The sequence below is a fragment of the Xenopus laevis genome, chromosome 2S (genome assembly GCF_017654675.1).
Source record: "Xenopus laevis strain J_2021 chromosome 2S, Xenopus_laevis_v10.1, whole genome shotgun sequence".
Classification (NCBI taxonomy): domain Eukaryota; kingdom Metazoa; phylum Chordata; class Amphibia; order Anura; family Pipidae; genus Xenopus; species Xenopus laevis.
The window spans coordinates 32,213,506-32,238,535 of record NC_054374.1 but is presented as its reverse complement, the minus strand read 5'-3'; the positions used below and the strand labels follow the sequence as shown (position 1 = coordinate 32,238,535).

Genomic DNA, 25,030 nt, shown 5'->3' with positions numbered 1-25,030 from the left:
TAGCACCTATAAATAAAGGCACCTGGAATAGGTTTTTTTTTAGTGAACTTGAGCTTAAACATTTGATTCAGGCATATCAAGGCTGTACCAGGTTAGTCAGTAAGGGAGGGGTGCCCAAATGTGCTGCCTTTCAGCTGAGCAGAACCCCAACTCCCAGCAGCCCTCTAAATGCGGTAACTTTCCTATTATAAACTGTCACCCCTGTACTGATACTGATTCTAGTCATTTTCAGGCAGTAACGTCTCGTTATCATTGGAATAACCTTTGGGGTGCAAAGTCGAAGGGCCAGTAACAACCACAACTGTCTTAATGCAAAGTCAAATGACTTATGTTATCAGTAGGAAACAGCAGCCATCTTCCAGGTCTTCTTATCTTCTTTCTGCAATTTCCGTCTATTTCGGCACATGTGCAGTTGTCGTGAACCGGGAAATTGCTCTAACTGCGCATGCGCCAATTTGCCGGTCTCAGATTACTGAAGACTCGGAAGATGGCTGCAGTGAACTGCAATCCCGGAATCTGCGTGGAGGGGTAAGTAAAAAGTTAGGGGCATCTCCCTGGGGTAGCAGCTGGGGGGGGGGGGGAGGGGGTCTACATAGGGTAGGGTTTTTTTTAGTTAAGGGTTGATTTTTAATAAATAACCCCCTATGACAGAGCACATGCCATTTTGGACTGAGTATTTGGAAACTTGTAGCCATGTAGTGTATAAGGACTTTTCAACCAAACAATATCTCATTCACATACCTATTTAAAGGGCATGTAAAGGCAAAAAAAATAAAATCCCATTTTTACTTTCTTTAATGAAAAAGAAACCTATCTCCAATATACTTTAATTAAAAAATATGTACCCTTTTTATAAGAAACCTGACTGTATGCATGAAATTCTCCCTTCATTTACTGCTGTGGATAGGAATTGTCAGATGGTCCCTAACTGCTGAGCAGGGAAACAATCATACTTATGAACAGCAGGGGGAGCCCCCGCTTACTTCCCAGCCATGCAGAATTCAAGCAGCTTTGTTTATGACGATCCCTAAGCAGCCCAGACCACACTGAGCATGTGCACAGTCTTAGTCTTGCAAAGATGTTTAACAAAATTACAAGATGGTGACCCCCTGTAGCCAACTTTGAAAGCATAAATCATTTGTTTGATTAGGCTTGTGGTGCAGTAAGATCATGTTTATATTTAGTATACAAAATACAGCATTTCTAGCCTTATTCTATTTTAGACTTTACATGCCCTTTAAAGGGATTTATTTTTGATGTTACTGGCCCTTTAACGCATCTTCTAACTAGGATCTAACTGTGCTCCATAGGGAAGCCATGCTCTTGTTCTTTACACTACACATACCAGACCATTCTGGACAGAGGCAGCATCATAAGTTAAGATCACAACGGCATTCAACGTGACTTTCCTAAAAGGACGGTGTCCAAAAGTGAATTATTAAGAAGTGCAAATTACAGGTAGAAAAAAAACAGCAATGTACAAAGTGTTGTGTGGAATTGTAAAGAACAAGGACCATCAGACTGGCAATTTAGCTGAACAAAATAAACCCAATGAGAACTGTAACAAGTGAACAACCAATTGGGTGACTCCCTTGCTTGAAGCATCGCTTTGTCTTGTTGTTTGCTGGTGATGCCTATGGTGGGGGAGTCTATCCTGGATTCATTGTTTGAGCGAAGACATTCGTGTAAGGTTTAGGAATAGATTCCAGCTGTCGTTTCTCAGTCGTATGCTTAAAGCTCTATGCTCTGCTGGTGTAGAAAGAACTGCTTGCAGAGGTCCTACAGATCGTGGACAGCAATGCTCTTGAGATGCTCCACAGAGATTCTACAGCCACTTTTCTGGGGCCAGGAAAAGTGCTGTGAAGGATGAGGTCCCATTACAGGTAAGGCTCCCTGAAGAGATAAAGAGAAAACCGTCTCAGATTTGACAATGTGACGCAAACATTGACATTCCTTAAATATTCTACGGCTTGTGGTCACAGGAAACCATGCCTGTAATAAAATCTCTATGATGGGAACGTGCCATGGCATAACATGCATTTTTCTTCTTTTCTTTAAAATGAAAGACTGTATGCGCACAATGGATCCCAGTCACTTAGTAGTTTTAAAGGAGAAGTAAAGTATGATAAAGGGGAAGTAAAGTATGATTGTTTCCCTGCTCAGCAGTTAGGGACCATCTGACAATTCCCATCCACAGCAGTAAATTAAGGGAGAATTTTACTGCATACAGTCAGGTTTCTTATAAAAACGGTACATATTTTTTCATTAAAGTAAATTGGAGATAGGTTTCTTTTTCCTTTAAAGAAAGTAAAAATGGGATTTTATTTTGCCTTTACATGCCCTTTAATTATGGTGCACAATACTGCTCTAGCTGCCCAAGTCATTCAACAGTATTTCTCATTTATAATGGTTTACCGGCCTTGGTGCACTAACCTGGGTACAAACCGGCACCAGTGCAGTAACCCATAGCAACCAAACAGATACTTCCTTTCATTTTTCTAATTGTACCAGAAAATAATAGCTACTTGCTAATGTGATGCCACTTTGGCACAAAATGCACCTATTTAAATAAATATGGATAACAGTATATTAAAATGAACAAATACTATACTAATACTATACTAGCATATAAACCATTCAGCAGCCAGTAAATTCACTACTATACAGCAGACCCTGGGGGAGACAGGGGGCTAAGACCATGAGGTCTGATGTATAGTAATTACCCTCCTCAGGTCCTTCTGCTGCTTCAACTTGGCCTTGAACTGTGTGGCCTTCCTCAAGCTTTTGTTTGGGGGAGTGCAGTTTAAAGGAAAACTATACCCCCCAAACAATGTAGGTCTCTATAAAAATATATTGCCTAAAACAGCTCATATGTAAAACCCTGCTTCATGTAAATAAACCATTTTCCTAATAATATACTTTTTTAGTAGTATGCATCATTGGGTAACCATAAATAGAAAATTGCCATTTTAAAAAATAAGAGGCCGCCCCTGGGATCCTAGGATTCACGGTGCACACAAACAAACCAAACATGTTAGGTCACATGAGCCAATTAAAAGTCAGAGTTGTGTCTTTTGCTTCCACACTTCTTCCTGTTACAGTTAGAGTTGTAGTATTTCTGGTCAGGTGATCTCTGAGGCAGCACACAGACCATCACAAAATGGGGGTTCAAAAGCAAGCCAATATTCACTAAAATATATATTCCAGTTTGGTAAGATGATTTAATATGCCACTTAATATGATGTAAACTATCTGTTGCTTAAATATTCATTTTGGGGGTATAGTTTTCCTTTAAGTTATGCCATTTGACAGCAGCCAAAATAAAGACCCCATAGCCTTACAAACTAAGCATTAGCAAACTTGAGGCCAACATTCAGTAGAGTTGCATGAATAATGGCAGATGTTAAATCTTGCCTATCAGCGAGTGAATACTATGTTATAAGCAGCTGCTATTAAAAAATCCCATTAGGAATATGCAATGCCTGTTTAGACCAGAAGTATTCTTCCAAAATGCTTTTCACTCTGTCAAGTCTGACAACGAGCAGCACCCAGGCTGTTTTGGAAGGGTTAATCTGATCTGCTGCTGGCTTCAAAGGTGCACAGAATGCTCTGTATCCACTGAGCTACTTTGCACAATAAAGTGGGTTCTGATGGTTTCCTCGTAAGGCAATTTAGGAAAACAAAGTGATCTGAGTGCTATCCAGCCGGCAATTTACATTCTAGCTGGCGGGAGGCAGTTTGGGAGATTAGTCGTCCTGAAGAAGAGGCGATTTGTCGCCGGGGCGACTAATCTCCCCGAATCTGAGCGTGTGCCCTGACCCTAAATAGAAAAATGTATTAGCCTTTAGGAGACTTCCTTCTGCCAATTAAGGGCAGAAACACATGCTGCTATTTTGGGAAATTAGTCGCCCAGCGGCAAATCGCTTCTTCTTTGGGACAACTAATCTCCCCAAACTGCCTCCCGCCAGCTAGAATGTAAATCGCCAGCGAGATAGCACACAGAGCGCTTCGTTTTCTGAAGTTGCCTCACGAGGAAACCATCAGAACCCACTTTATTGTGCAAAGTAGCTCAGTGGATACAAATGAGGAAACTTCAGGCCACTCGGAAAGCCGAAGCGATCCGAGTGCCATCGTGCCGGCGATTTACATTCTAGGAAGGCAGTTCAGGGAGATAAGTCGCCCCTATAGTGGCCATACACGGGCAGATAAAGCGCCGATATCAGTCGTTAGGACCGATTTGACCGCTTATCTGCCCGTGTATGGGGGCTTCCGACGGGTCTTCCCGACGATATCGATCGGGAAGGTTGGATTTTTAACCGACCGACACGTCGGAGCCCCTTGGCGCATCGTAATTCGATCGTTCGGCCATACGGCCGAACGTTCCAATTACCCCCGATATAGCCATGCTGTTTAGTGGCATATCAGGGAAAGATCCGCTCGTTTGGCGATGTCGCCAAACGAGTGGATCTTTGAGTCTATGGCCACCTAAAGAAGAATCGATTAGTCGCTGGTCGACTAATCTCCCGAAATAGCATCGTGTGTCTCTGCCCTAGGAGTGCCATTAATTAGGAATGTCAAACATAGAACTAGAGAGCGACTCTGCCTATAATTCTTAGCCAGTAAGAGGGGCATGGCTCTAACACAAAGCAGAAGGACAGAGGGACACAAACAAAACGAAAGAGAACCAGGGAAGAAATAAAGAGAAAGATGGGGGAATCACAGAACAGCAGACAGATTTAGTCATAGGAAAGGGTTCAAAAAGAGTTGAGAGTGGTACAAAGAATGAGAAAAAACAGCTGGTGACAGAGGTACAGTATAGAACAGACAAGATTCCAGTTGAGACAGTGAGAAAGACAGACGCAAAGACATTGACTCAGCAGGGAATAAAGTGAGACAGCTGTGGGGTCAGATCCAGAGAGGGGCAGGCATGGAAACTGACAGCTGGGGGAAGGGGAGTGAAACAAAATGATGGGGAATATGCTAAACAAGGATATACAGTAGTGAGGCAGTGCCAGCACCCACTACCCACGAAACTGGCAGCCGTGTAACAGAATGTAATGGGATTACTGTTCATTAGTATGGGCATATAGCAGAGGGGAAAACATGCATGAAAAAGATACTAGATATCAACATTCTAGTAGATGGGGAGGTATTAATGGAACAACCCCAAACTTACATGCCAAAGCTTCGATTAGATGTTTGGGGACCTTTTAACAGGTGCATATTCTGCCAGGAACCAAGTCTGATCTAATCTGGGAGGTCATGGTGGGGCCTGGAAATTTGGGGAAGGAGACAAAACACTGAGAGCTCTGTGGCCCATGCTCCTGCATCCAGTACTGTTGGGTCACGGCACACAGACTTGTATGTAGTTACACTGCATGCTCACACACAGCTTCCATCTCCTCCCTGGCACCTACAATAAAAGAAATATTAGTCACTTGGGAGCCAGAACATTAGACAGCAACAAGCACTGAAGAATTGCTCCCAATATGGAGAGCTGCAGTTTCTAATGTAATCATTATGTATGTCCTAGCTCAGTAAATTTGCCCAAATGTATTACAGGTCACTAACAAAGTAAGAATAAGGCTTAACGCACGAAGATGTTGTTTGTTATCTACTATACTATACTATGATTATGCTACGCAAAGTTCTCTTGGGGAGCCTGACAATATCTTATCCATTGATACTATCCCAACCAGCCAAATAAGCTTTGAATTGGGAAACTCTGACCTAAAATTTAACCTAGGGCTGGATGTGGCCAAGCAAGTGATAATTATGAACTAATGGGCTCCACTGACATCTTAGTATGGCATACGGTTGTCTAATCCGGCCATCATATATACTGAATAACAGTCTCCCCAATATGCCCTACTACAAGGATGGCCATTTCCAGGCCTTTGTTAGGATCTCAGTTACTTCCCTTGCCCTACAAGACGATTAGAAATAATGATATGATACTAAGTACCGGTATGTGTTTATGGAACTATGGAATGCACATATTTTGGCCACATATATAGACTCACTTTTTGTTCCTATTAATGATCACCTTTAAATGCACAAAATATTACGGGGCCACTTACAATTGCAAGTGTATTTGCAGGCCTGCATATTTCAGTTGCGCAAAAAACCCTATTCATAAAGGAGAAGGAAAGCTACCAAAGCAGTTTATTGCCAATAGATTAGCCAAAATAGTGCAAGATATAACACTATATTTACTCTGTAGAACCACACCTGAGTAAACAGCTCTACAAGCTCTCTGTTTGTTTAGGATAGCAACTGCCATATTAGCTTGGTGTGACATCACTTCCTGCCTGAGTCTCTCCCTGCTCACTCATAGCTCTGGGCTCAGATTACAACAGGAGGGGAGGAGGGAAAAGGGAGGGGGGAAGAGGAAGAAACTGAGCATGCTCAAGCCCTAGCACTGGAGGATTAAGTTGAAGGCAGGAAGTCTGATACAGAAGCCCATGTGTACACAATAAAAGGAAAGAAATGCTGTGTTTCTTTTGATAGAGGACTCAGAGCAGCATTACTTTGAGGGTTTACTGGTGTATTTATATAGACCTTTCTGATAAAGCTTACTTAATTTTAGCCTTTCCTTCTCCTTTAATGGTACTGTACTTGCATCAGTATGCGCTCCTTGCACTTCTGTTTATTGTGCCCAGAGCTAGGGATGGGATACGGAAATGACGCCCATAGACTTGTATGGATTTGTGCGTAATAAAAAAATTACGTGCGTCAAAAAAATTTCACCACGCGTCAAAATAATTTTGAGGCCCATATACTTTAATAGCCTTTGCGACATTTCACCGGCGGCAAATGTTTGGCACAACGAAACGGGTCAAATTTGCCCAAGCCTACTCAGCGCCATTCCCTGCCTCCTGTTTTGAATCAAATTCTTCTACTGAGGCATGGGAACCCTTGCACTACCACCATCTCTAAACTAAGTGGTCGCTCCTGGTTCTCCCTGCATCAGTAGGAGCAGCGCAGAAGTGTCACAATAATTAGGTTCATACATCAATCTCAACTCTAGAAATGATGCCAACAGTCTAATTGTGACTGCTTTGTGGCATCTGCGTCAGTTTTGAAGCCACAACTGCATCAGGTGCAACATTTCAACGCAAACTGCAATATTGGCAGAGTTGCTACGGAAAAATTGCTAGCTTGTAAAAAATGTGGCAATGGTGTGTGTAAGGGCACTTTGCATATGTTGTCTGCAGTATGTAAATGACCCTATTGTGTGAAAAACACACAATTCATGACTCATGACTGGCCAATGTCTCTGCACACACAGCTTTTTTAGATGTGTACATGAAAGGTAATAATTGTGTGGTTTACATGCAAACACTTATTGCTTACCTTGGTTGTGATGTGGTGGATGATATAGGTGCATCATTGCTGTATTTTCTCGATGGGAGTTCACCCTGGAATGTAGAAGTCTAACTTCTTCTGCCCATCGCGGTTGGGCGCTTTCACACACCTGGACACTGTTAGCTGGGTGGAAGTGTCGGGGGCTGTGCAACAATGGAAGGTGTGAAGGGGCAGAGGATTTTTTCTTTCTATAAGTCCTACTTGGTGGGTCGGTTCTTGAGGGCCTAAGGGAGGTGTCTACATCAGGTTCACTTGAGCCCTGCACTACTGAAGCGGCCTGTGGCATGGACTGATGGTGCCTGATGTGCTCCCTATTAGTTCTAGGGTCAAAACAAGTTCTTGAACATGAAGGTCTGGGCTCTCTGCGAATCATAAGTGATCTTGACTCGCCATTAGTTCCAGTTATATGTCTTTGTTCCCTGTAATAACCAGGATCTGCCCTAGAAACCTTGGTCCTCCTCTTGGATCTGTGAGAGTTTCGCCGATAGTGATGATGACGATGCTGATGAAAATGAACATGGTTGGCATAGGAAGCCTGGGGAGACAGAAGAGGGTTCAGTGCTGGGAGTTCACTCTGAGGTAGTAGATACGAGGCAAGTGCTGGTGGGGAAGAATCCTCCTGGTTGCTCTGAGAGCTGTGAACAGAGGAAGAAGAGGTGCCATGCAAACAATGCAGGCTTATATCTGTACAGTTCTCACTGGAAGAGCCATGGCACGGTCCTGAGCTACTATCACTGCCCGGGTCGTCAGGCAAATAGCCCGACTCTCTTGGACATTCTGCTCCTCGACGATGAGTCCGGATTTGCATTGGCATTTGCTCTGGTGTTTGCCAGTGATGGGTTTGGTCCAGGTAATATGGAGCTCTTGACAAGAATATACTGTTATCTGGGGTAGGGAAAACCATTGGTAAGCCATTGGGGGGCAGGTGAGACATGAGACGAGCAGAGCCTGGGTACCTTCCCCACAGCGGTGTCTGTGAAGCTGTTCTGTGAGCCGGAGGCTGTGCTGAGGTCCCACTGTCTGGAAAAAGGACCAAAATGTTATTAGAATCGATGAACTGCAAAGGATCTGCTGCAGAGTTGGCTAACCTCCCTAATATTAGAGACCCACTAGTGTCTTTCTAAATCAACGGAAAGCATAACGAAGATTATACTATTCTAAACCATTAACAAAAAAGTGGCACCGGTTATGCGAGAATATGAAAAGCATCACAGAGGTCACCTTGAGGATCCATTACAAAGGCAGCAGTACAACGAAAAAGGTACAGGGCCCCACAACCGTGGAGTCAAAATCAGAAGCAATTGTGGGTATCTGGAGTCGGAGTTGCCAAAAATGTGTTGACTCCCACTCCTAATAACTTTAAACACAAGAAAATAATCAAATCGAATTTAAGTGCTTCTATGAAGGAGGGTCTGGCAGAAGCAATTCTGTTTCTAAGAACAATACTTCGTTTTGGATTGTATTTAAAGGGGTATTTTTTCAGTTCAGTTGGTTTCAGATAGATCATCCGACATAAATTACTTTCTGTGTTCTATTTGTGGCTGTTCTGCTAATATTGAAGTGAAAACTTTTTAACCTTCTAAGGGCAGAGACACACGCTCAGATTCGGGGAGATAAGTCGCCCATCGTCAAATCTCCTCTTCTTCGGGGCGACTAATCTCCCGAACCGCCTTCCTCCGGCTAGAATGTAAATTGCCTGTGGGATGGCAATCGGTGCCATTTGTTTCCCAAAGTCGCCTGAAGTTGCCTCACAAGTAGGGTTGGGTGAATTTGATCCATTTTGTTTCGGTAATAATTTGCTGCCGGCGAAATGATGCAGACGGCCATTAAAGTTTATGGGCGTCCAAATTTTTTTTTCCCGTGGCTAAACTTATTTGACGCAAGTCATTTTTTTTTTGACGCGCAAAGCCATACAAGTATATGGGCGTCATTTCTGCGGCGAAACAATTCGCCCATCCCTACTCACGAAGAAACAAGGATCTTCGGAAAACGAATTGCTCCAGGTGCCATCCTGCCGGCGATTTACATTCTAGCTGGCGGGAGGCAGTTTGTGGAGATTAGTCGCCCCAAAGAAGAGGCGATTTATCGCCGGGCGACTATATCTCCCCGAATCTACCTCTGTCTCTGTTAAGCGGGTCTGGGAGGTCGCCGACTCTTTAACTGTTTTAAATTGATACATTTGTTATCTTTGTACATGTATGTGTACATAAATCCTTTGTGCGCCCCTGCCCTTAGGGCTTTATGTTGGACATTCCTGAAGATGTTCACAATAACAGGTTTCATGGTAAGAAGTACAAAAAACATGGTAGACATTTTTCCATAACTTATTTTAAGTAGTTTTTTGGTTTTACAGATAAGTAAAAGCAGAAGATAGGATGGTCTATTTTTTCTGTATGCCACATTTGGGTTTTAAAGTACAGTCCAAGGCCTGACTTCTGTCCAATCACCATGAGGATTAGATAGCCAAAATCAGTCATGTTTTAAGAGCCCATATCACTCACATGGTGTAGTAGGAGGGATTGACTTCTAATTGGCTGTTATGGGTTTCTGCATAGGACAAACTTAGTCCATAGTACAACATAACATCCTTGTTTCAGACATTTTCTATCAGTTTCAGCAAGTTCCAATTCAGAAGAATAAACATCATACATATCGCCCTGCAGTAATTCCCAGGCACATTGATTAGTGAGCAGTGCACACGCAACAGTCACTTACCTAGTATATCATACATGCAGAGGGGACACGTGTGATTCTGTCTCAGCCAAGGATCCACACAAATCAGATGGTACTCATGGCAGCACGGCAATATGCGCAACTCCTACAAAATACAAAGATCAAGAATGCTACAGTGCTGAAAAGCTTTGCATTACCTGGATAAAAGGTGTTAAAACACATCAATTAATAGTGCTGCTCCAGCAGAATTCTGCACTGAAATCTGACATATTGCCAGTTTCCCAGCTGGTCCCAGTCATGTGACTTGTGCTCTGATAAACTTCAGTCACTCTTTACTGCTGTACTGCAAGTTGGAGTGATATCACCCCCCTCCCCCCAGCAGCCTAACAACAGAACAACGGGAAGGTAACCAGATAGCAGCTCCCTAACACAACACTCAATAGTAAAATCCAGGTCCCACTGAGGTACATTCAGTGACAATGAGTAGGAGAAACAACAGCCAGAAGGCAGTTGGTTCTTTCTGAAAGCACATGACCAGGCAAAAGGACCAGAGATGTTGCCTACACACCAATATTACAACAAAAAAAAATACACTTGCTGGTTCAGGAATGACATTTTATATTGTAGAGTGAATTATTTGTAGTAGGGATGCACCGAATCCACTATTTTGGATTCGGCCGAATCCCCGAACCCATCTTGGAAGATTCGGCCGAATACCAAACCAAATCCTAATTTGCATATGCAAATATGCAAATTAGGGCTAGGAAAGGAAAAAGTGGGGAAAAATTGGGTTACTTCCTTGTTTTGTAACAAAAAGTCACCTGAAATCCCGCCCTCCCCACAATTTGCATATGCAAATTAGGATTCGGGTCGGCCAGGCACAAGGATTCAGCTGAATCCGAACCCTGCTGAAAAAGGCCGAATCCCGAACCGAATCCTGGATTCGGTGCATCCCTAATTTGTAGGGATGCACAGAATCCACTATTTTGGATTCGGACAAACCCCCTATTTTGGATTCGGCCGAACTCCCGAATCCTTTGCGAAAGATTCGGCCGAATATGAACCGAATCCTAATTTTCATATGCAAATTAGGGGTGGGAAAACATTTTTACTTCCTTGTTTTGTGACAAAAAGTCACGCTATTTCCCTCCCGCCTCTAATTTGCATATGCAAATTAGGATTTGGTTCGGCCCGGCAGAAGGATTCGGCCAGGCCGAACCCCAAACCAAATCCTGGATTCGGTGCATCCCTAATAGTTGGCAGTGTAATTTAGAAATAAAAAATACATCATAAAAATCAGGACAGTTAATAATCTTATATGTCATTCTGGAAAAACAGAAAATGAAAAACAAGCAATGCCCACTGCTCTCCAAAACATTTCTCAGCCACAGGCTTGGCAAGCTGGGAGATAAAGGCCAGATGGGAGAGGTTGTGCTTGTCTTTATGAATTCGTTTCTCACACACAAGCAAAAGGAAACGTGATACTTGAGCAGCGGCTGGGGCTCACTTTCCCACACTTTCTCTGATATAAAATGGTTATTAGCAGTTACCTGCCCATCTGTGAACTCTTCCAGGCAGATGGCACAAACTGGCACAGAACTGCTAGTGCTGGCTGTATCTACCCGACCACCGCTTGCACGCTGTTCTTTTAACACCCGCTGTTGGTACCTTCTAGTAGCCAGACAGCTAATAGCCACAAGAGTCTGTTGCTGTATGGAGTCCTGCAGAGAAAAGTACAGGCAACATCCAAAGTCAGTTTTAAAGGCTTTACAGCTTGTTGTCAGAGATGCAGATTTTATTATTTAAAAAAAAAAAAAAAAAAGTTCAATTATACAGATATGGGACCCATTATCCAAACTGCTCGGGACCTGGGGTTTTTACGGATAATCTTTCTGTAATTTGGATTTTCCCACCTTAAAACTCCTATTGGGTGGGGTCTTTTATTACCGAAAAGAGAAGGGAACATTTATACTGCCATCCTAAACTAGGAACTTTGTACAGGTATGGGACCTGTTATCCAGAAAACTCGGGACCTGGGGTTGTCTGGATAACGGATGTTTCCATAATTTGGATCTTCATACCTTAAGTCTACAAGAAAATCATCACCCAACAGGCTGGTTTTGCTTCCAATAAGGATTAATTATATCTTAGTTGGGATCAAGTACAAGCTACTGTTTTATTATTACAGAGAAAAAAGGGAAATCATTTTTCAAAATTTGGATTATTTGATTATAATGGAGTCTATGGGAGACGGCCACTCTATTATTCTTAGCTTCCTGGATAATGGGTTTCCGGACAATGGATCCCACACCTGTACTGCTTTTTATTACAGTTTGGTCAGTAGAGTTCATGTACAGGTGGGTTTCATATATCTCTGCACCAATTCCTATACAACTGCCTCCTGGTACAGGTATGGGACCTGTTATCCAGAATGCTGAGGACCTGGGGTTTTCCGGATAATTTGAATTTCGAATTGAAAAAACTTCGAAATTCGAATTCAAAAAGATCAACCGAAATGAAGTTGAAGTTTTTTTTTTTTGGGTCGATTAGGTCCATATTTGGCTGAATTTCGAATCGTACCAATCCAAGTAATAGAGCATTCGATCAAGTCCACCAATTGACTCCAAATAGGTTCTAGGAGGTCCCCCATAGGCTAAAACAGCAATTCGGCAGGTTTTAGATGGCGAATGGTCGAAGTTGATTTTTTAAAGAGAGACAGTACATGATACATTTCGATATTCAATTTTTTTTCAAATTCGAATCAAATTTGGACTATTCCCTAGCCGAAGTACACAAAAAATAGCTTGAAATTCGATTTTTTTTCATTGGAAATTTTACCTCGACCTTTGATAAATCTGCCCCTTAAAGTTGCATATAATGGGAGCTCATAGACATATCCCTAGATTAAACTATACATGATGTGAACTCATCTAAGCCTGTCTGCTGTACAGAACTCTAGTGGGAAGACTTCTGCACCAGGACACAGGAGTCACAGGAGGCTGTTGTCCTGAAAAAGCACAAAACTAACCACGCAATAAAGTATAGAAACAAATCACACTTGACAAGGGCCAAGGCCGAGTTATGTAAAGTGACTATGCAGGGGGAAAAAAAAGCTTTGGGCTGCGCATGTTTTAAAAAGGTATCCTTGGAACTGAGAATGTCTGCAGGCAATTTATTTATAATGCACAGCAGACTGGCAAGTGCCAGGCAGAGGATCCTTAGCCACGGAATACCCCTCAAGCTGGCACTTCATTGGTGAAAAAGCACCCAAACCCAGCTGGATAATAACCCATACAGAATGGATTTGCTGAGATGGGAACTCCTTCATTATTATTACAGATGTTGTACTCCCAGCCAGTGGCCTTGTGCTTTATATGGTCAGGGAACTTCTTGGTAGTGGTGGGCGAATTTGGGGCGTTCTGCTTTACCGAAAAATTTGCAAATTTCCCGCGAAATACGTCCGTTTTTGGCGAAATTGCGCCAGCGTCCAAAAAAACGGACGACAGCGTCCATCTTTTTGACGCCGGCGAATTTTCGCAGCGGATTCACGAATTTATGCTCCGGCGGCGAATCGCGGGAATAAATTTGCCCATCATTACTTCTTGGTGACTTTTAATATCAGTATATTTTTCAATATGGGGCGCATCAGTCTCTGTATAAAACAAGATACAGGTATGGGAACTGTTATCCGGAATGTTTGGGACTCCGGATAATGGATCTTTCTGTAATTTGGATCTTCATACTTTAAGGGGCCCATTTACTTAGCTCGAGTGAAGGAATAGAGTAAAATATTTTTTGGCTACTTCGAACCTTCAAATGGGCTACTTCGACCATAGAATGGGCTACTTCGACCTTCGAATCGAACAATTCGAACTAAAAATCATTCGACTATTCAACCATTCAATAGTCGAAGTACTGTCTCTTTAAGAAAAAACTTTGACCCCCTAGTTCGCCACCTAAAAGCTACCGAAGTCAATGTTAGCCTATGGGGAAGAAAAATCGTTTGATCGATGGATTAAAATCCTTCGAAACGAACGATTCGAAGGATTTAATCGTTCGATCGAACGAATATCGCTAAATCTTTCGACTTCTATATTCAAAGTCGAAGGATTTAACTTTGACAGTCGAATATTGAGGGTTAATTAACCCTCGATATTCGACCTTAAGTAAATTTGCCCCTAAGTCTACTAGAAAATCATGTAAACATTAAATAAACCCAATAGACTAGTTTTGCTTCCAATAAGGATTAATTCTATTTTAGTTGGGATCAAGTACAAGGCACTGTTTTATTATTACAGAGAAAAGGAAATCATTCTTAAAAATTTGCATTATTTGGATAAATTGGGATACGGCCTTTCCGTAATTCAGAGCTTTCTGTATAACGTGTTTCCGTAGAACGGATCCCATATCCTTCTCGCTCTATATAGGGACGCTACTTCATTTATCTGGCAGTAACGTGTTATCAGGTGGAGCGGTTATGATGTAAGAAATGAATTGAGGCAATGAGTATGTGCTGAGCAATATGGCACCCTACTTACTTGTCATTATTTTATCCTCATCTCTGGGCTCTAGTAATACATCCTGTTATGTACATCCCTTATTACTCCAATAGATGTTTTATTATAGCATCTATTGGAGCTTTATTATAGCTTTCTTAAGGAATGTAACTGTTACCTGTGGTGGGGGCTGCCTGCAGCGAAGCCGGGCAACTGCGCACAAGATAATGAACAAGACGGTGGCAGACAAAGTGAGCAGGATCCAGACGTCATGATGAAGCTGCGAGTGAGAAGCAGATTAACGTCACCACTTTGCAAACACAGAGATACAGTTATGTCCCACAGTTCCCCTCTCCCTCCAAGTACAGCTTGAAACCCTGCCTCACCCACTTGGGCTGCTCCTGCACCTCGATCTTCACCAGAGCCTCTTTGTTTTTGTTCACAACCTCCATCAGCTTCTCAGCATCAGGGCCCCAGATCAGGACCACGGGCTGGTTAATGCCAGCTGGCTGCTGCAGCTGATGTGGGAGAGGAGGAGGCAAGCGATATACAAGTCAGTATACTGCAGGTTCAAAACATGCATCCGCTGCATACAGTATTATAGTGTGTGTTCACAACGACTGCTTAGTTATCGTTAAAGGAGAACTAAAGCTTAAATAAAGAAGTAGCTAGAAATGTTGTACGCTATGTTTTGGGCTTCTGTACTAGCCCAAGGCACCCACATCCCTTTAGCAGTAAAGATCTGTGTCTCCAAAGATGCCCCAGTAGCTTCCCATCTTCTGCACATGCTCTGTGCTGCTGTCATTTACTGAGCTTAGGGACCCACTCACAATATACAGTACACATAGAATAGAAATGTCACAATATAAGGCTGATTAGTAATTAATACAGATAATTACTACATGGCAGCACAGAAACCAGTGCAATTAGCATCAGAATTTAATAATTAGCCCTGTAGCATCAGCTTATATTACAGACCAACCTCATTTTCTGCTTAATAATTTGGGACAACCCTAAAAGGACAAGTAACATCAAAAATGTTTTTTAAAATAATTTGTTTATATGAAAAAAAACAACTAGACATATTTAACTTTAAAATCGCAAAGTCTTTATTAATAAATAACTTACCGTTACTCCGCTTGCGCTCTTCTCCAGAAAAGGCAACAGGGCGAAGATCCATCGTGCGTCGCTCGATTTCTCCTCCCTGCCTTTTATAGGAGATAGCCAGGGAGGAGAAATTGAGCGTTGCGCTATGGATCGTCGCCCTGTCACCGTTTATGAGATGGAGCACAAGCGGAGTTTAGGTAAGTTATTTCTAAATAAAGACTGCGATTTTAAAGTAAAATATGTCTTGGTGGTTTTTTTCGTTATATACACATTTTTTAAAAAAACATTTTTGATGCTACTTGTCCTTTTAACTTTGCTTTTTAACAGCTGCTCAGAGCCCACTGAGCATGTGAGTGTCACAGACACTTTCCAAGATGGTGACCCCCTGTGACAAGTTTGAAGTCCTGGATCATTGCTGCTATTGACAAGCTGAAACTTTAGCCTGTGCAATAAGTTCACTATATAAAATATGACATTTGTAGCCAAATTCAATATTAGAGTTTAGTTCTCCTTTAAGCCTTAAAGTGAAATAACAATATCCTGTATTATAAGAGCACATATTGATTCATTTCACATTTAACAGCTTATCCTATAATGGCTTTCAGTTCTAAAATTCATATAAATATATTAAATGTAGTGTAAGTGAGTGGACAAATTTCTTTGGCTACACTTCATCTGGGCCAATTGCCTGAACGATGGAAACAGCAAAGAGGTGAAGAGAAGACGCAGAGTTGCTGCTCTTCTACATTTGTGGCCGACTGTCAGAAATATTCCGTTACGACCGATAATCCTCGACCCACCCAGATTATAGGATTATCTATATTGCCCTCCAGCTGCCAACCTATAACCAGATAGTTGGGCCATACTGCTGAAATCAGCCACACGTCCAGCCAAATCTAGGCACCTGGCAGCTTTATTATAAAGCTTCAGTCAAAACCATTTTTTAAATAAGCATTCCTCCAGCTATACGGGCAAGAATAACCTTCAGAACACTATCCTCTTAAGGGTTAGTCCACGCGAGGAGATTGGGGAGATTTAGTCGTCTGGCGACTAATCGCTTCTTCTTCTTGCGTGTCTTCCCATCCGCTATAATGAAAAGTCGCCTGCGCTAAAGCACACACGGCGCTTCAAGAGGCAACTTCGGAAAATGAAGAGCCGCATGTGCTTTAGTGCAGGCAACTTTTCATTATAGCAGATGGGAAGACACGCAAAAGCAGTTCGGGGAGATTGTCGCCCAGAAGAAGAGGCGATTAGTCGCCAGGCGACTAAATCTCCCCGAATCACCTCTTGTGGACTAACCCTTAAGAGGTTGTTCACCTTCCAAACCCTTTTTTCAGTTCAGTTATTTACAGAAATAAATACTTTTTTCCATTACTTTCCATTATTTATTTTTTTTCAGTTTTTTCTAAAATCTAAAGGGCGATTTATCAAAGGTCGAGGTGAATTTTCGAATGGAAAAAATTAGAATTTCCAGCTATTTTTTGTGTACTTCGACTAAGGAATAGTCCAAATTCGATTCGAAAAAAAATTAGAATATCGAAATTTATGATGTACTGTCTCTTTTAAAAATTCGAGTTCGACCATTCACCATCTAAAACCTGCCGAATTGCTGTTTTAGCCTATGGGGGACCTCCTAGAACCTACTTGGGAGTCAATTAGTGGACTTCCAAAAATCCAAGGTTTTTTTGGAAAAAACTTCAACTTCAGCCGAATATGGACCTATTTGATCGAATACGGACCTATTCTACCAAAAAAAAACTATGACTTAATTTCGGTTGATCTTTTTGAATTCGAATTTCGAAGTTTTTTCAATTCGAAATTCGACCCTTAATAAATATGCCCCAAAGTGTAAAGTTGAATGTTCGTGTCTCTGGTGTTTGAGTCTGGCAGCTCAGTAATTGTAATGTAGACTCTAAACTGTTTTGCAACATTTAGTTGGTACATTTCTCAGCAGCATCTCTGGAGTATTAGCCACTATTGTATCAATTCTAACAGCTGCCTGTAATGAAACCCAGAGATTCTGCTCAGCAGGGACAAAGATAAGAAATGTATCAACTAAATGTATCCATTAAGGGTAGGGACACACTGGGCGATTTGGGGAGATTTAGTCGCCTGGCGACTAATCGCCGCGACTTTCCACGACCAATCTTCCCCGAATGCCTCCCCTCGCTCTGCGCCTGGATAAAATGAAAAGTCGCCGGCACTAATCATACACGGCGATTCGTTTTCCGAAATCGCCCGAAGTTGCCTCACGAGGAAACTTCGGGCGACTTCAGAAAACGAATCGCCGCGTGTGATTAGCGCAGGCGATTTTTCATTTTAGCCAGGCGCAGAGCGAGGGGAGGCATTCGGGGAAGATTGGCCGTGGAAAGTCGCGGCGATTAGTCGCCAGGCGACTAAATCTCCCCAAATCGCCCAGTGTGTCCCTACCCTTATAACAGTTTACAGGGTCGGCGACCCCCCTCCCAAAGCTGCTTTAGAAGGTGAAAAAAGACACTTCAATTTCAATATTAGAAAAACGGTAACACAGAAAATAGAAAGTAAAATGAAAAAGTCGTTATTTCTGGTGATCTATTGGAAAACAACTAGTTGTTTGAAGGAGAACAACCCCTTTAACTAAACCTGCAATCTGCAATTTAGAGGCCTACAATGCACAGAGTATTTCTCTCATCGAATCAAAGGGAACGTATGATCCAAAAATCAAGCTACGCTTCATTAATTTAACATAATGTTCTGTGTTTCTTGGGTGCTTCCTTTGTTGTATGGCACTTCCGTGTACTATTCGTTGGGAACTGGCTGAAATACAGGAGCTGTTTAGTGTAATTGCTGCATCATCACTGAGGCAAGTCGGCAACAGAACCGAGGCTTCTAGTATTAATGTTGCAGCGAATTACAGGGAAGGCAGAGAGCAGCCCGAATGCAATTCTAGTGGGAGATGTAAAAAACAGTGTTAAGGAAACTGCTCTTTTGCATTTAATCTCAGCCTAGGCTTTTGGGTATTCCCAATCTGAGCTCTGACTTGGCTCATGCACAATACATACATCTATGGAAAAGTTCTGTACTGTGTATATAGCAGGTCTGAGCTCATGCAGAGGATTCTTTGGAGCAGGGGGCAAGATGGCTGTGAATGGGGTTAAAGATTCGTTATTTGGGAGTAATTAACAAACACTGTCACTTCTCCTTTAAAGGAGAATTAAACCCTAAAGTTAAAAAACCCCTTACCCTACATAAACACCCTCCCCCCAGCCTAAGTGTTACCCCAGGCAAACGTCCCTAATGTTTTACTTACCCCTCGGTGCAGATTCAGGCATCGGAGTTCACGGGCGCCATCTTCAGATGATTTGTAATCTTTGGAATGAGACCAGCGCTTTGGCAATTTTCGCGAGTTTCGTCGCATGCACAGTTGTCGCAAAAACAGAAAGTTGCTCCAACTGCGCATGCGCCGACATGCCGGTCTCATTCCAAAGATTTCAGAAGAGAAGAAGATGGCGCCCGTGAACTCCAATGCCTGAATCTGCACCAAGGGGTAAGTAAAACTTTAGGGGCATTTGCCCGGAGTAACACTTAGGCTGGGAGGAGGAGGGTCTATGTAGGGTAGGGGAGTAGGGCTTTTTTAAGTTTAGGGTTGAATTCTCCTTTAAGGTAAAACATTGCAGATATTACAGGCTCAATATAACAGATACTAAGAAGCTTTTTCCCATATTTTATATGGATTTCCCATGTCAAAATCCTTATCTGTTATTCAGTCCACTGCCTGGTACCCGTTAGTTAAATCAAGAGTTGCAGAACAGAAAATAATCCCAAAGCCAACTACATGTTCTCTCTATCCATACTAAGATTTAATGAGGAGATGATCTGCTCCTTGAGCTAAACTTGCCTTGCCATTCTAACTAATGATATCTGTCTTTAAGGGTAGGACTTCACGGACGATTTCCTCGCGATCCGACGCAATGCGCAAAAACGCAGTCACGTTGGATGTGACAGAAATAAGGTAAGTAATAGAAATGTCGGATGAAGTCGCAGCATTGATCCGACGCGACATGACTGTCGGATGCAGACGCTGCGTTGCAACACCATCAGACAATGCATTCACTTACCTTATTTCCGTCACATTTGATTTGACGCCTGCGTGTCTGCGTGGAAATCGTCCGTGAAGTCCTACCCTTAGTGTAGAACTACACAGACGACTTGCAAGCGTTTTCTGCGCCATAACGCAGGCGTTAAGTAGAATGCGATGGAAAATAAGGTAAGCACTACAAATGTCGGATGGTGTCTCAGCGTTCATCCGATATGACACGACTGTCTGATGCACATGCTGCGTCTGCATCTGACAGCCATGTCGCGTTGGATGAAGGCTGCGACACAATCCGGCATTGCTATAGCTTTCCTTATTTTCCGTCGCATCCGACTTGACGAATGCATTTTGGCGCATGGCGCGTTGGATCCGCCGAAATCGCTTGCAAGTCATCCATGAATTTCTACACTAAATCAAAAAGGATCTAAGACATGAGCCGTATTGTCTGTTATAATTTCACCTGACAGAGAAGTTCACTAAACTACCACCGCTGCTTCCCATTAGTTTAAATGTGAAATATATGACAGTTCTTTTACATCATTTTTAAGCAAGTCCAATGGCACACAGGTGTATCCTGCTCCCTGAATGTGTGTGCTGAAAGGTGTGGGATCAGCCCATCAGAGCACACACAGCAGATTTTGGCACGAAAATACATACTTTAGTGTTTCCATGATGAATGGAATCTGCTTTGTTTGTGCCCTGATGGGCTGATTCCATACCTATGAGCGCACACACATTCAGGGGAGCTGAATCTCTATATTATTAAACTTCAAAGGACTTGCAAATCTCCATATACTGTAATTTAGGCCAAAGGCCAGAGCTTCTGTTCTGCTACCCAATTAAGCTGTTTTGTGCAACGTAAAATATCCTGCTAGTCCGTTACCTCCCGGGAAAAAACTCTATGCAGGTGTTTGGTCCTGGGTGGAAGTGAGGAGAAAGCACAGTAGTATCTACTGTAGATATACTAAATGTTTGTATAGAGCTGCTGTACATGGGTATATCAGTGATAGAGGATCTGTGTTGGTAAAGGACCTTGTTAATGTGGCCACATAAATTGTCAAACAGTGCATTACTATTCCTTATACATGGTTAAAGGGGTAGTAACACCAAAAAATAAATGTGTATTAAAGGAAAACTTTACCCCCCAAACAATGTAGGTCTCTATAAAAAGATATTGCATAAAGCAGCTCCTGTGTAAAACCCTGCTTCATGTAAATAAACCATTTTCATAATAATCAACTTTTTAAGTAGTATGTGCCATTGGGTGACCATAAATAGAAAATTGCCATTTTGAAAAAATAAGGGTAGTAAGACCAAAAAAATGAAAGTGTATTAAAGGAAAAAATATACTCCCCAAACAATATTGGTCTCTATAAAAAGATATTGCATAGAACAGCTCATTTGTAAAATTGCCATTTTGAAAAATAAGGCCAGCCCCCTGGGATCGTAGGATTCACTGTGCACACAAACAAACCATACATGTTAGGTCACATAAGCCAATTAACAGACAGAGTTGTGTCTTTTGCTTCCACACTTCTTCCTGTTACAGTTAGAGCTGCAGTATTTCTGGTCAGGTGATCTCTGAGGCAGCACACAGACCATCACGAAATAGTGGTTCAAGGCAAGAGATGTAAAAGGGCAATATTTACTTAAATATATATACCAGTTTGGTAAGATTCTTTAATATGCCACTTAATTTGATATAAATTATCTGTTGCTTTAGCATTTGTTTTGGGGGTATAGTTTTCCTTTAAAACACTTTAAATTTTTTGGGGTTATGGTTCCTTTTAAAGAAGTGGTTCTATAAAGTTCACTTTGATGAAAAGTAACAACCATGGAAATACATAAGTGCTGAAGATACCCACCTGCTGTAAGGCTCCCCTGTCATTGCTAATATCAAAGAGTATAGCATGGGCTCCTCTCTCCCCGGCCAGCCGAGCCTGAAACAAATACACAAGGATTTATTAGACAGAGATCTGTATTGTGCCCCATGGAGCAGTCACACTTTTTTGGATTCGACAGAACCCCCGAATCCTTCGCGAGAGATTCGGACGATTTAATGAAAAACAGTCAGACGAATAATAACGCAGGGTTGGACAGCCATGCATTTAGTCTGCATTAAGCTGATCTCACTATAGAAAGATGTGGATGATTTTTAATATCTGTAATGAGGAATTTGTCGGTGCTATATACTGTTTATAGGGATGCACAGAATACAGGATTCCTTTTCGGGATTCGGCTAGGATTCAGCCTTTTTCAGCAGGATTCAGATTTGGCCGAACGGAAAGCTAATTTGCATATGCAAATTAGGGGCGGAGAGGGAAATTGCGGGACTTTTTGTCACAAAAAAAGGAAGTAAAAAATGTTTTCTCCTTCCCACCCATAATTTGCATATGCAAATTCGGATTCGGTTTGGTATTTGGCCGAATCTTTCGCGAAAGGATTCGGGGGTACGGGTGAATCCAAAATAGTAGATTCGGTGCATCCCTAATATATTATAATGTATATTCATTTACATATTCAGATAATTAATGGTCTGTGAACACATTTATGGTCGCTTTAGGCCTATTTAAAACCAAAACTATATTTGAATAAGGGATGCACCCAATCCAGGATTTGGTTCGGGATTTGGCCAGGATTCGGGCTTTTTCAGCAGGATTCGGCCGAATCCTTCTGCCCAGCCTGAACCGGATTCTAATTTGCGTATGCAAATTAGGGGTGGGGAAATCACTGAACTTTTTGTCACAAATCAAGGAAGTATAAAATGTTTTCCCCTTGCATATGCAAATTAGGATTGGGATTAAGTTCGGTATTCGGGCGAATCTTTCGTGAAGGATTCGGCCAAATCCAAAATAGTGGATTTGGTGCATCCCTACTAATATATATTATAATGTATATTCCTTTACATATTCAGAGAATTAATGGTCTGTGAACACATTTATGGTCACTTTAGGCCCCTTTAAAACCAAAACTATATTTGAATTAGGGATGCACCAAATCCAGGGTTCAGCCTTTTTCAGCAGAATCCAGATTCGGCCGAATCCAGGCAGGGAGGGAAATTGCGTGACTTTTTATCACAAAACAAGGAAGTAAAAAATGTTTTCCCCTACCCACCCCTGATTTGCATATGCAAATTCAGATTCGGTATTTGGCTGAATCTTTCGCGAAAGGATTTGGGGGTTCGGCCGAATCCAAAATAGTGGATTCGGTGCATCCTTAATATATTATAATGTATATTCATTTACATATTCAGATAATTAATGGCCTGTGAACACATTTAGGGCTCTTACACACGGCCGTTCCGACCTGCGCTCCCCTGCGTTCCGTTTTTTGGCGTTCAGCAGCAGGGGAGCGCAGGAATAGACGCAAGTCATTATTTGAAATGAGGCTGTACTCACTCAGGCGCATGTAGGCGCCGAACGCAGGAAAAATGCAGCATGTTGCGTCTGAACCTGCGTTCGGCGCCTACACGCGCCTGAGTGAGTACAGCCCCATTTCAAATAATGACTTGCGTCTATCCCTGCGCTCCCCTGCGGCTGAACGCCAAAAAACGGAACGCAAGGGAGCGCAGGTCGGAACGGCCGTGTGTAAGAGCCCTTATGGTCGCTTTAGGCCCCTTTTAAACCAAAACTATATTTGAATTAGGGATGCACCGAATCCAAGATTCTGCCTTTTTCAGCAGGATTCGGATTCAGCCGAATCCTTCTGCCTGGCCAAAACCAAATCCTAATTTGTATATGCAAATTAGGGGTGGGGAGGGAAATTGCGTGACTTTTTATCACATAACAAGGAAATAAAAAATGTTTTCCCCTACCCACCCCTGATTTGCAAATTCGGATTCAGTATTTGGCTGAATCTTTCGCGAAAGGATTTGGGGGTTCGGCCAAATAAGCAAATTAGGATTCGGTTTGGTATTCGCCAAATCTTTTGCGAAAGGATTCGGGAGTTCGTCCGAAACCAAAATAGTGGATTTGGGGCATCCCTAATATATATGCACTCCTAGCAGCCCTCTACAGATTTCATGCCTGATGTAACCTGAAAAAAAAATTTGCTTTTGACTCTCTTTCTCTTAAATTTACATTCTAATGTTTGGCTTGTGTGGTCAGAGATCCGGGGATGTCCGAGCGATGGCCTGGGGCAAGGTTCATTTAAATAATCTGATGTGGTTTGCAAAGTAATTATCCAGATTCGGAGCAATGCAGAAATCATTTACTAGGGACAAAACATAAATCCATTCAAGCGCTTGAAAGGCCCTCCAGTCATAACTTCTCTACCAAATCTACTCCTATCCAGGCCATGAGATTAGGCAACAGTGCTTGGATACTTTATGTCACTTAAGAAAACATTTTGATTTTCTAACCCCCATCCCTGATGTGAAATGCACAGCGCTGGGCGTGAAGTAGAATACAGGCCCTATATATAAATAAGAGAAAACATTAAAGGGGTTATTCACCTTTCAGTTATAGTATGATGTAGAGAGTGATATTCTGAGACAATTTGCACTTGGTTTCCATTTTTTAATACTTGTGGTTTCTGAGTTATTTAGCTTTTTATTCAGCGATGCAGCAATCTGGTTGCTAGGGTCCAATTTACCGTAGCAACCATCTATTGAGACTGGAATATATATAGGAAAGACCTTGAATAGAAATATGAGTAGGCGAGGCCTTGAATAGAAATATGAGAAGGAGAGGCCTTGAATAGAAACATGCGTTACAAAAAGTACCGTAACAATAACAATAAATGTGTAGCCTTGAAGAGTATTTGTTTTTTAGATGGGGGAAAGTGACCCCCCCCATTTGAAAACTGGAAATGGTTAGAAGAAGAAGGCATATAATTCAAAACCTATTAAAAAATAAAGACCAATTGAATAGTTGCTTAGAAGTTGTTGCTAGCAACCAGACATTTTTGGCTGGCAGATAAAAAATTGAAGAAATGTGATTTTAAAGGTGAACTTCCTCTTTAAGCCATAGGTCAAAGTAGTCATTGAGGCTGACACTTATGAATGCTTGGCCTGGAGCTACAATCAGTTACCCAACAAGCCATTCAGCTGCTGACCTCACGGGACCTATGGGTACACAGTATTTTATCTGTTTCTACATGATTTGTCCCTGCTTACTGCTAATTATAATATCACTCAACAGGTCAGCTGAGAATGCTGGGATTACAAGAATATCAGGAGTCGTGCCTCGCCCTTGTGAAACCAAATGGCAGCTGTGCATGAAACTGGGCTGTGGTTAGATGACAGTCAGGGAGAAATGTGCACATTGTATTTATGGGGAAACCCACACAGGTGTGCATAGTAGTGATGGGC

General features: G+C 42.1%; 1 protein-coding gene across 2 annotated transcripts in view; it reads right to left on the bottom strand.

Annotated features, from left to right (window-relative positions):
* Positions 1–1,280: 1,280 nt before the first annotated feature.
* rnf43.S (ring finger protein 43 S homeolog) overlaps positions 1,281–25,030 on the bottom strand; it is a 70,355-nt gene continuing 46,605 nt past the window's right edge. Inside the window, exons 3-10 of one of the 2 annotated variants that reach the window (XM_018249060.2) lie at positions 21,585–21,659; positions 14,924–15,055; positions 14,716–14,817; positions 11,592–11,762; positions 10,084–10,186; positions 7,357–8,388; positions 5,177–5,413; positions 1,281–1,893 (exon numbers count right to left, since the gene is read on the bottom strand). In XM_018249060.2, the coding sequence (XP_018104549.1) occupies positions 5,370–5,413; positions 7,357–8,388; positions 10,084–10,186; positions 11,592–11,762; positions 14,716–14,817; positions 14,924–15,055; positions 21,585–21,659 (1,659 nt within the window). In that variant the 3' untranslated portion in view covers positions 1,281–1,893; positions 5,177–5,369. The remainder of the gene's footprint in view (positions 1,894–5,176; positions 5,414–7,356; positions 8,389–10,083; positions 10,187–11,591; positions 11,763–14,715; positions 14,818–14,923; positions 15,056–21,584; positions 21,660–25,030) is intronic. The other variant, XM_018249061.2, reaches the window with a different exon arrangement.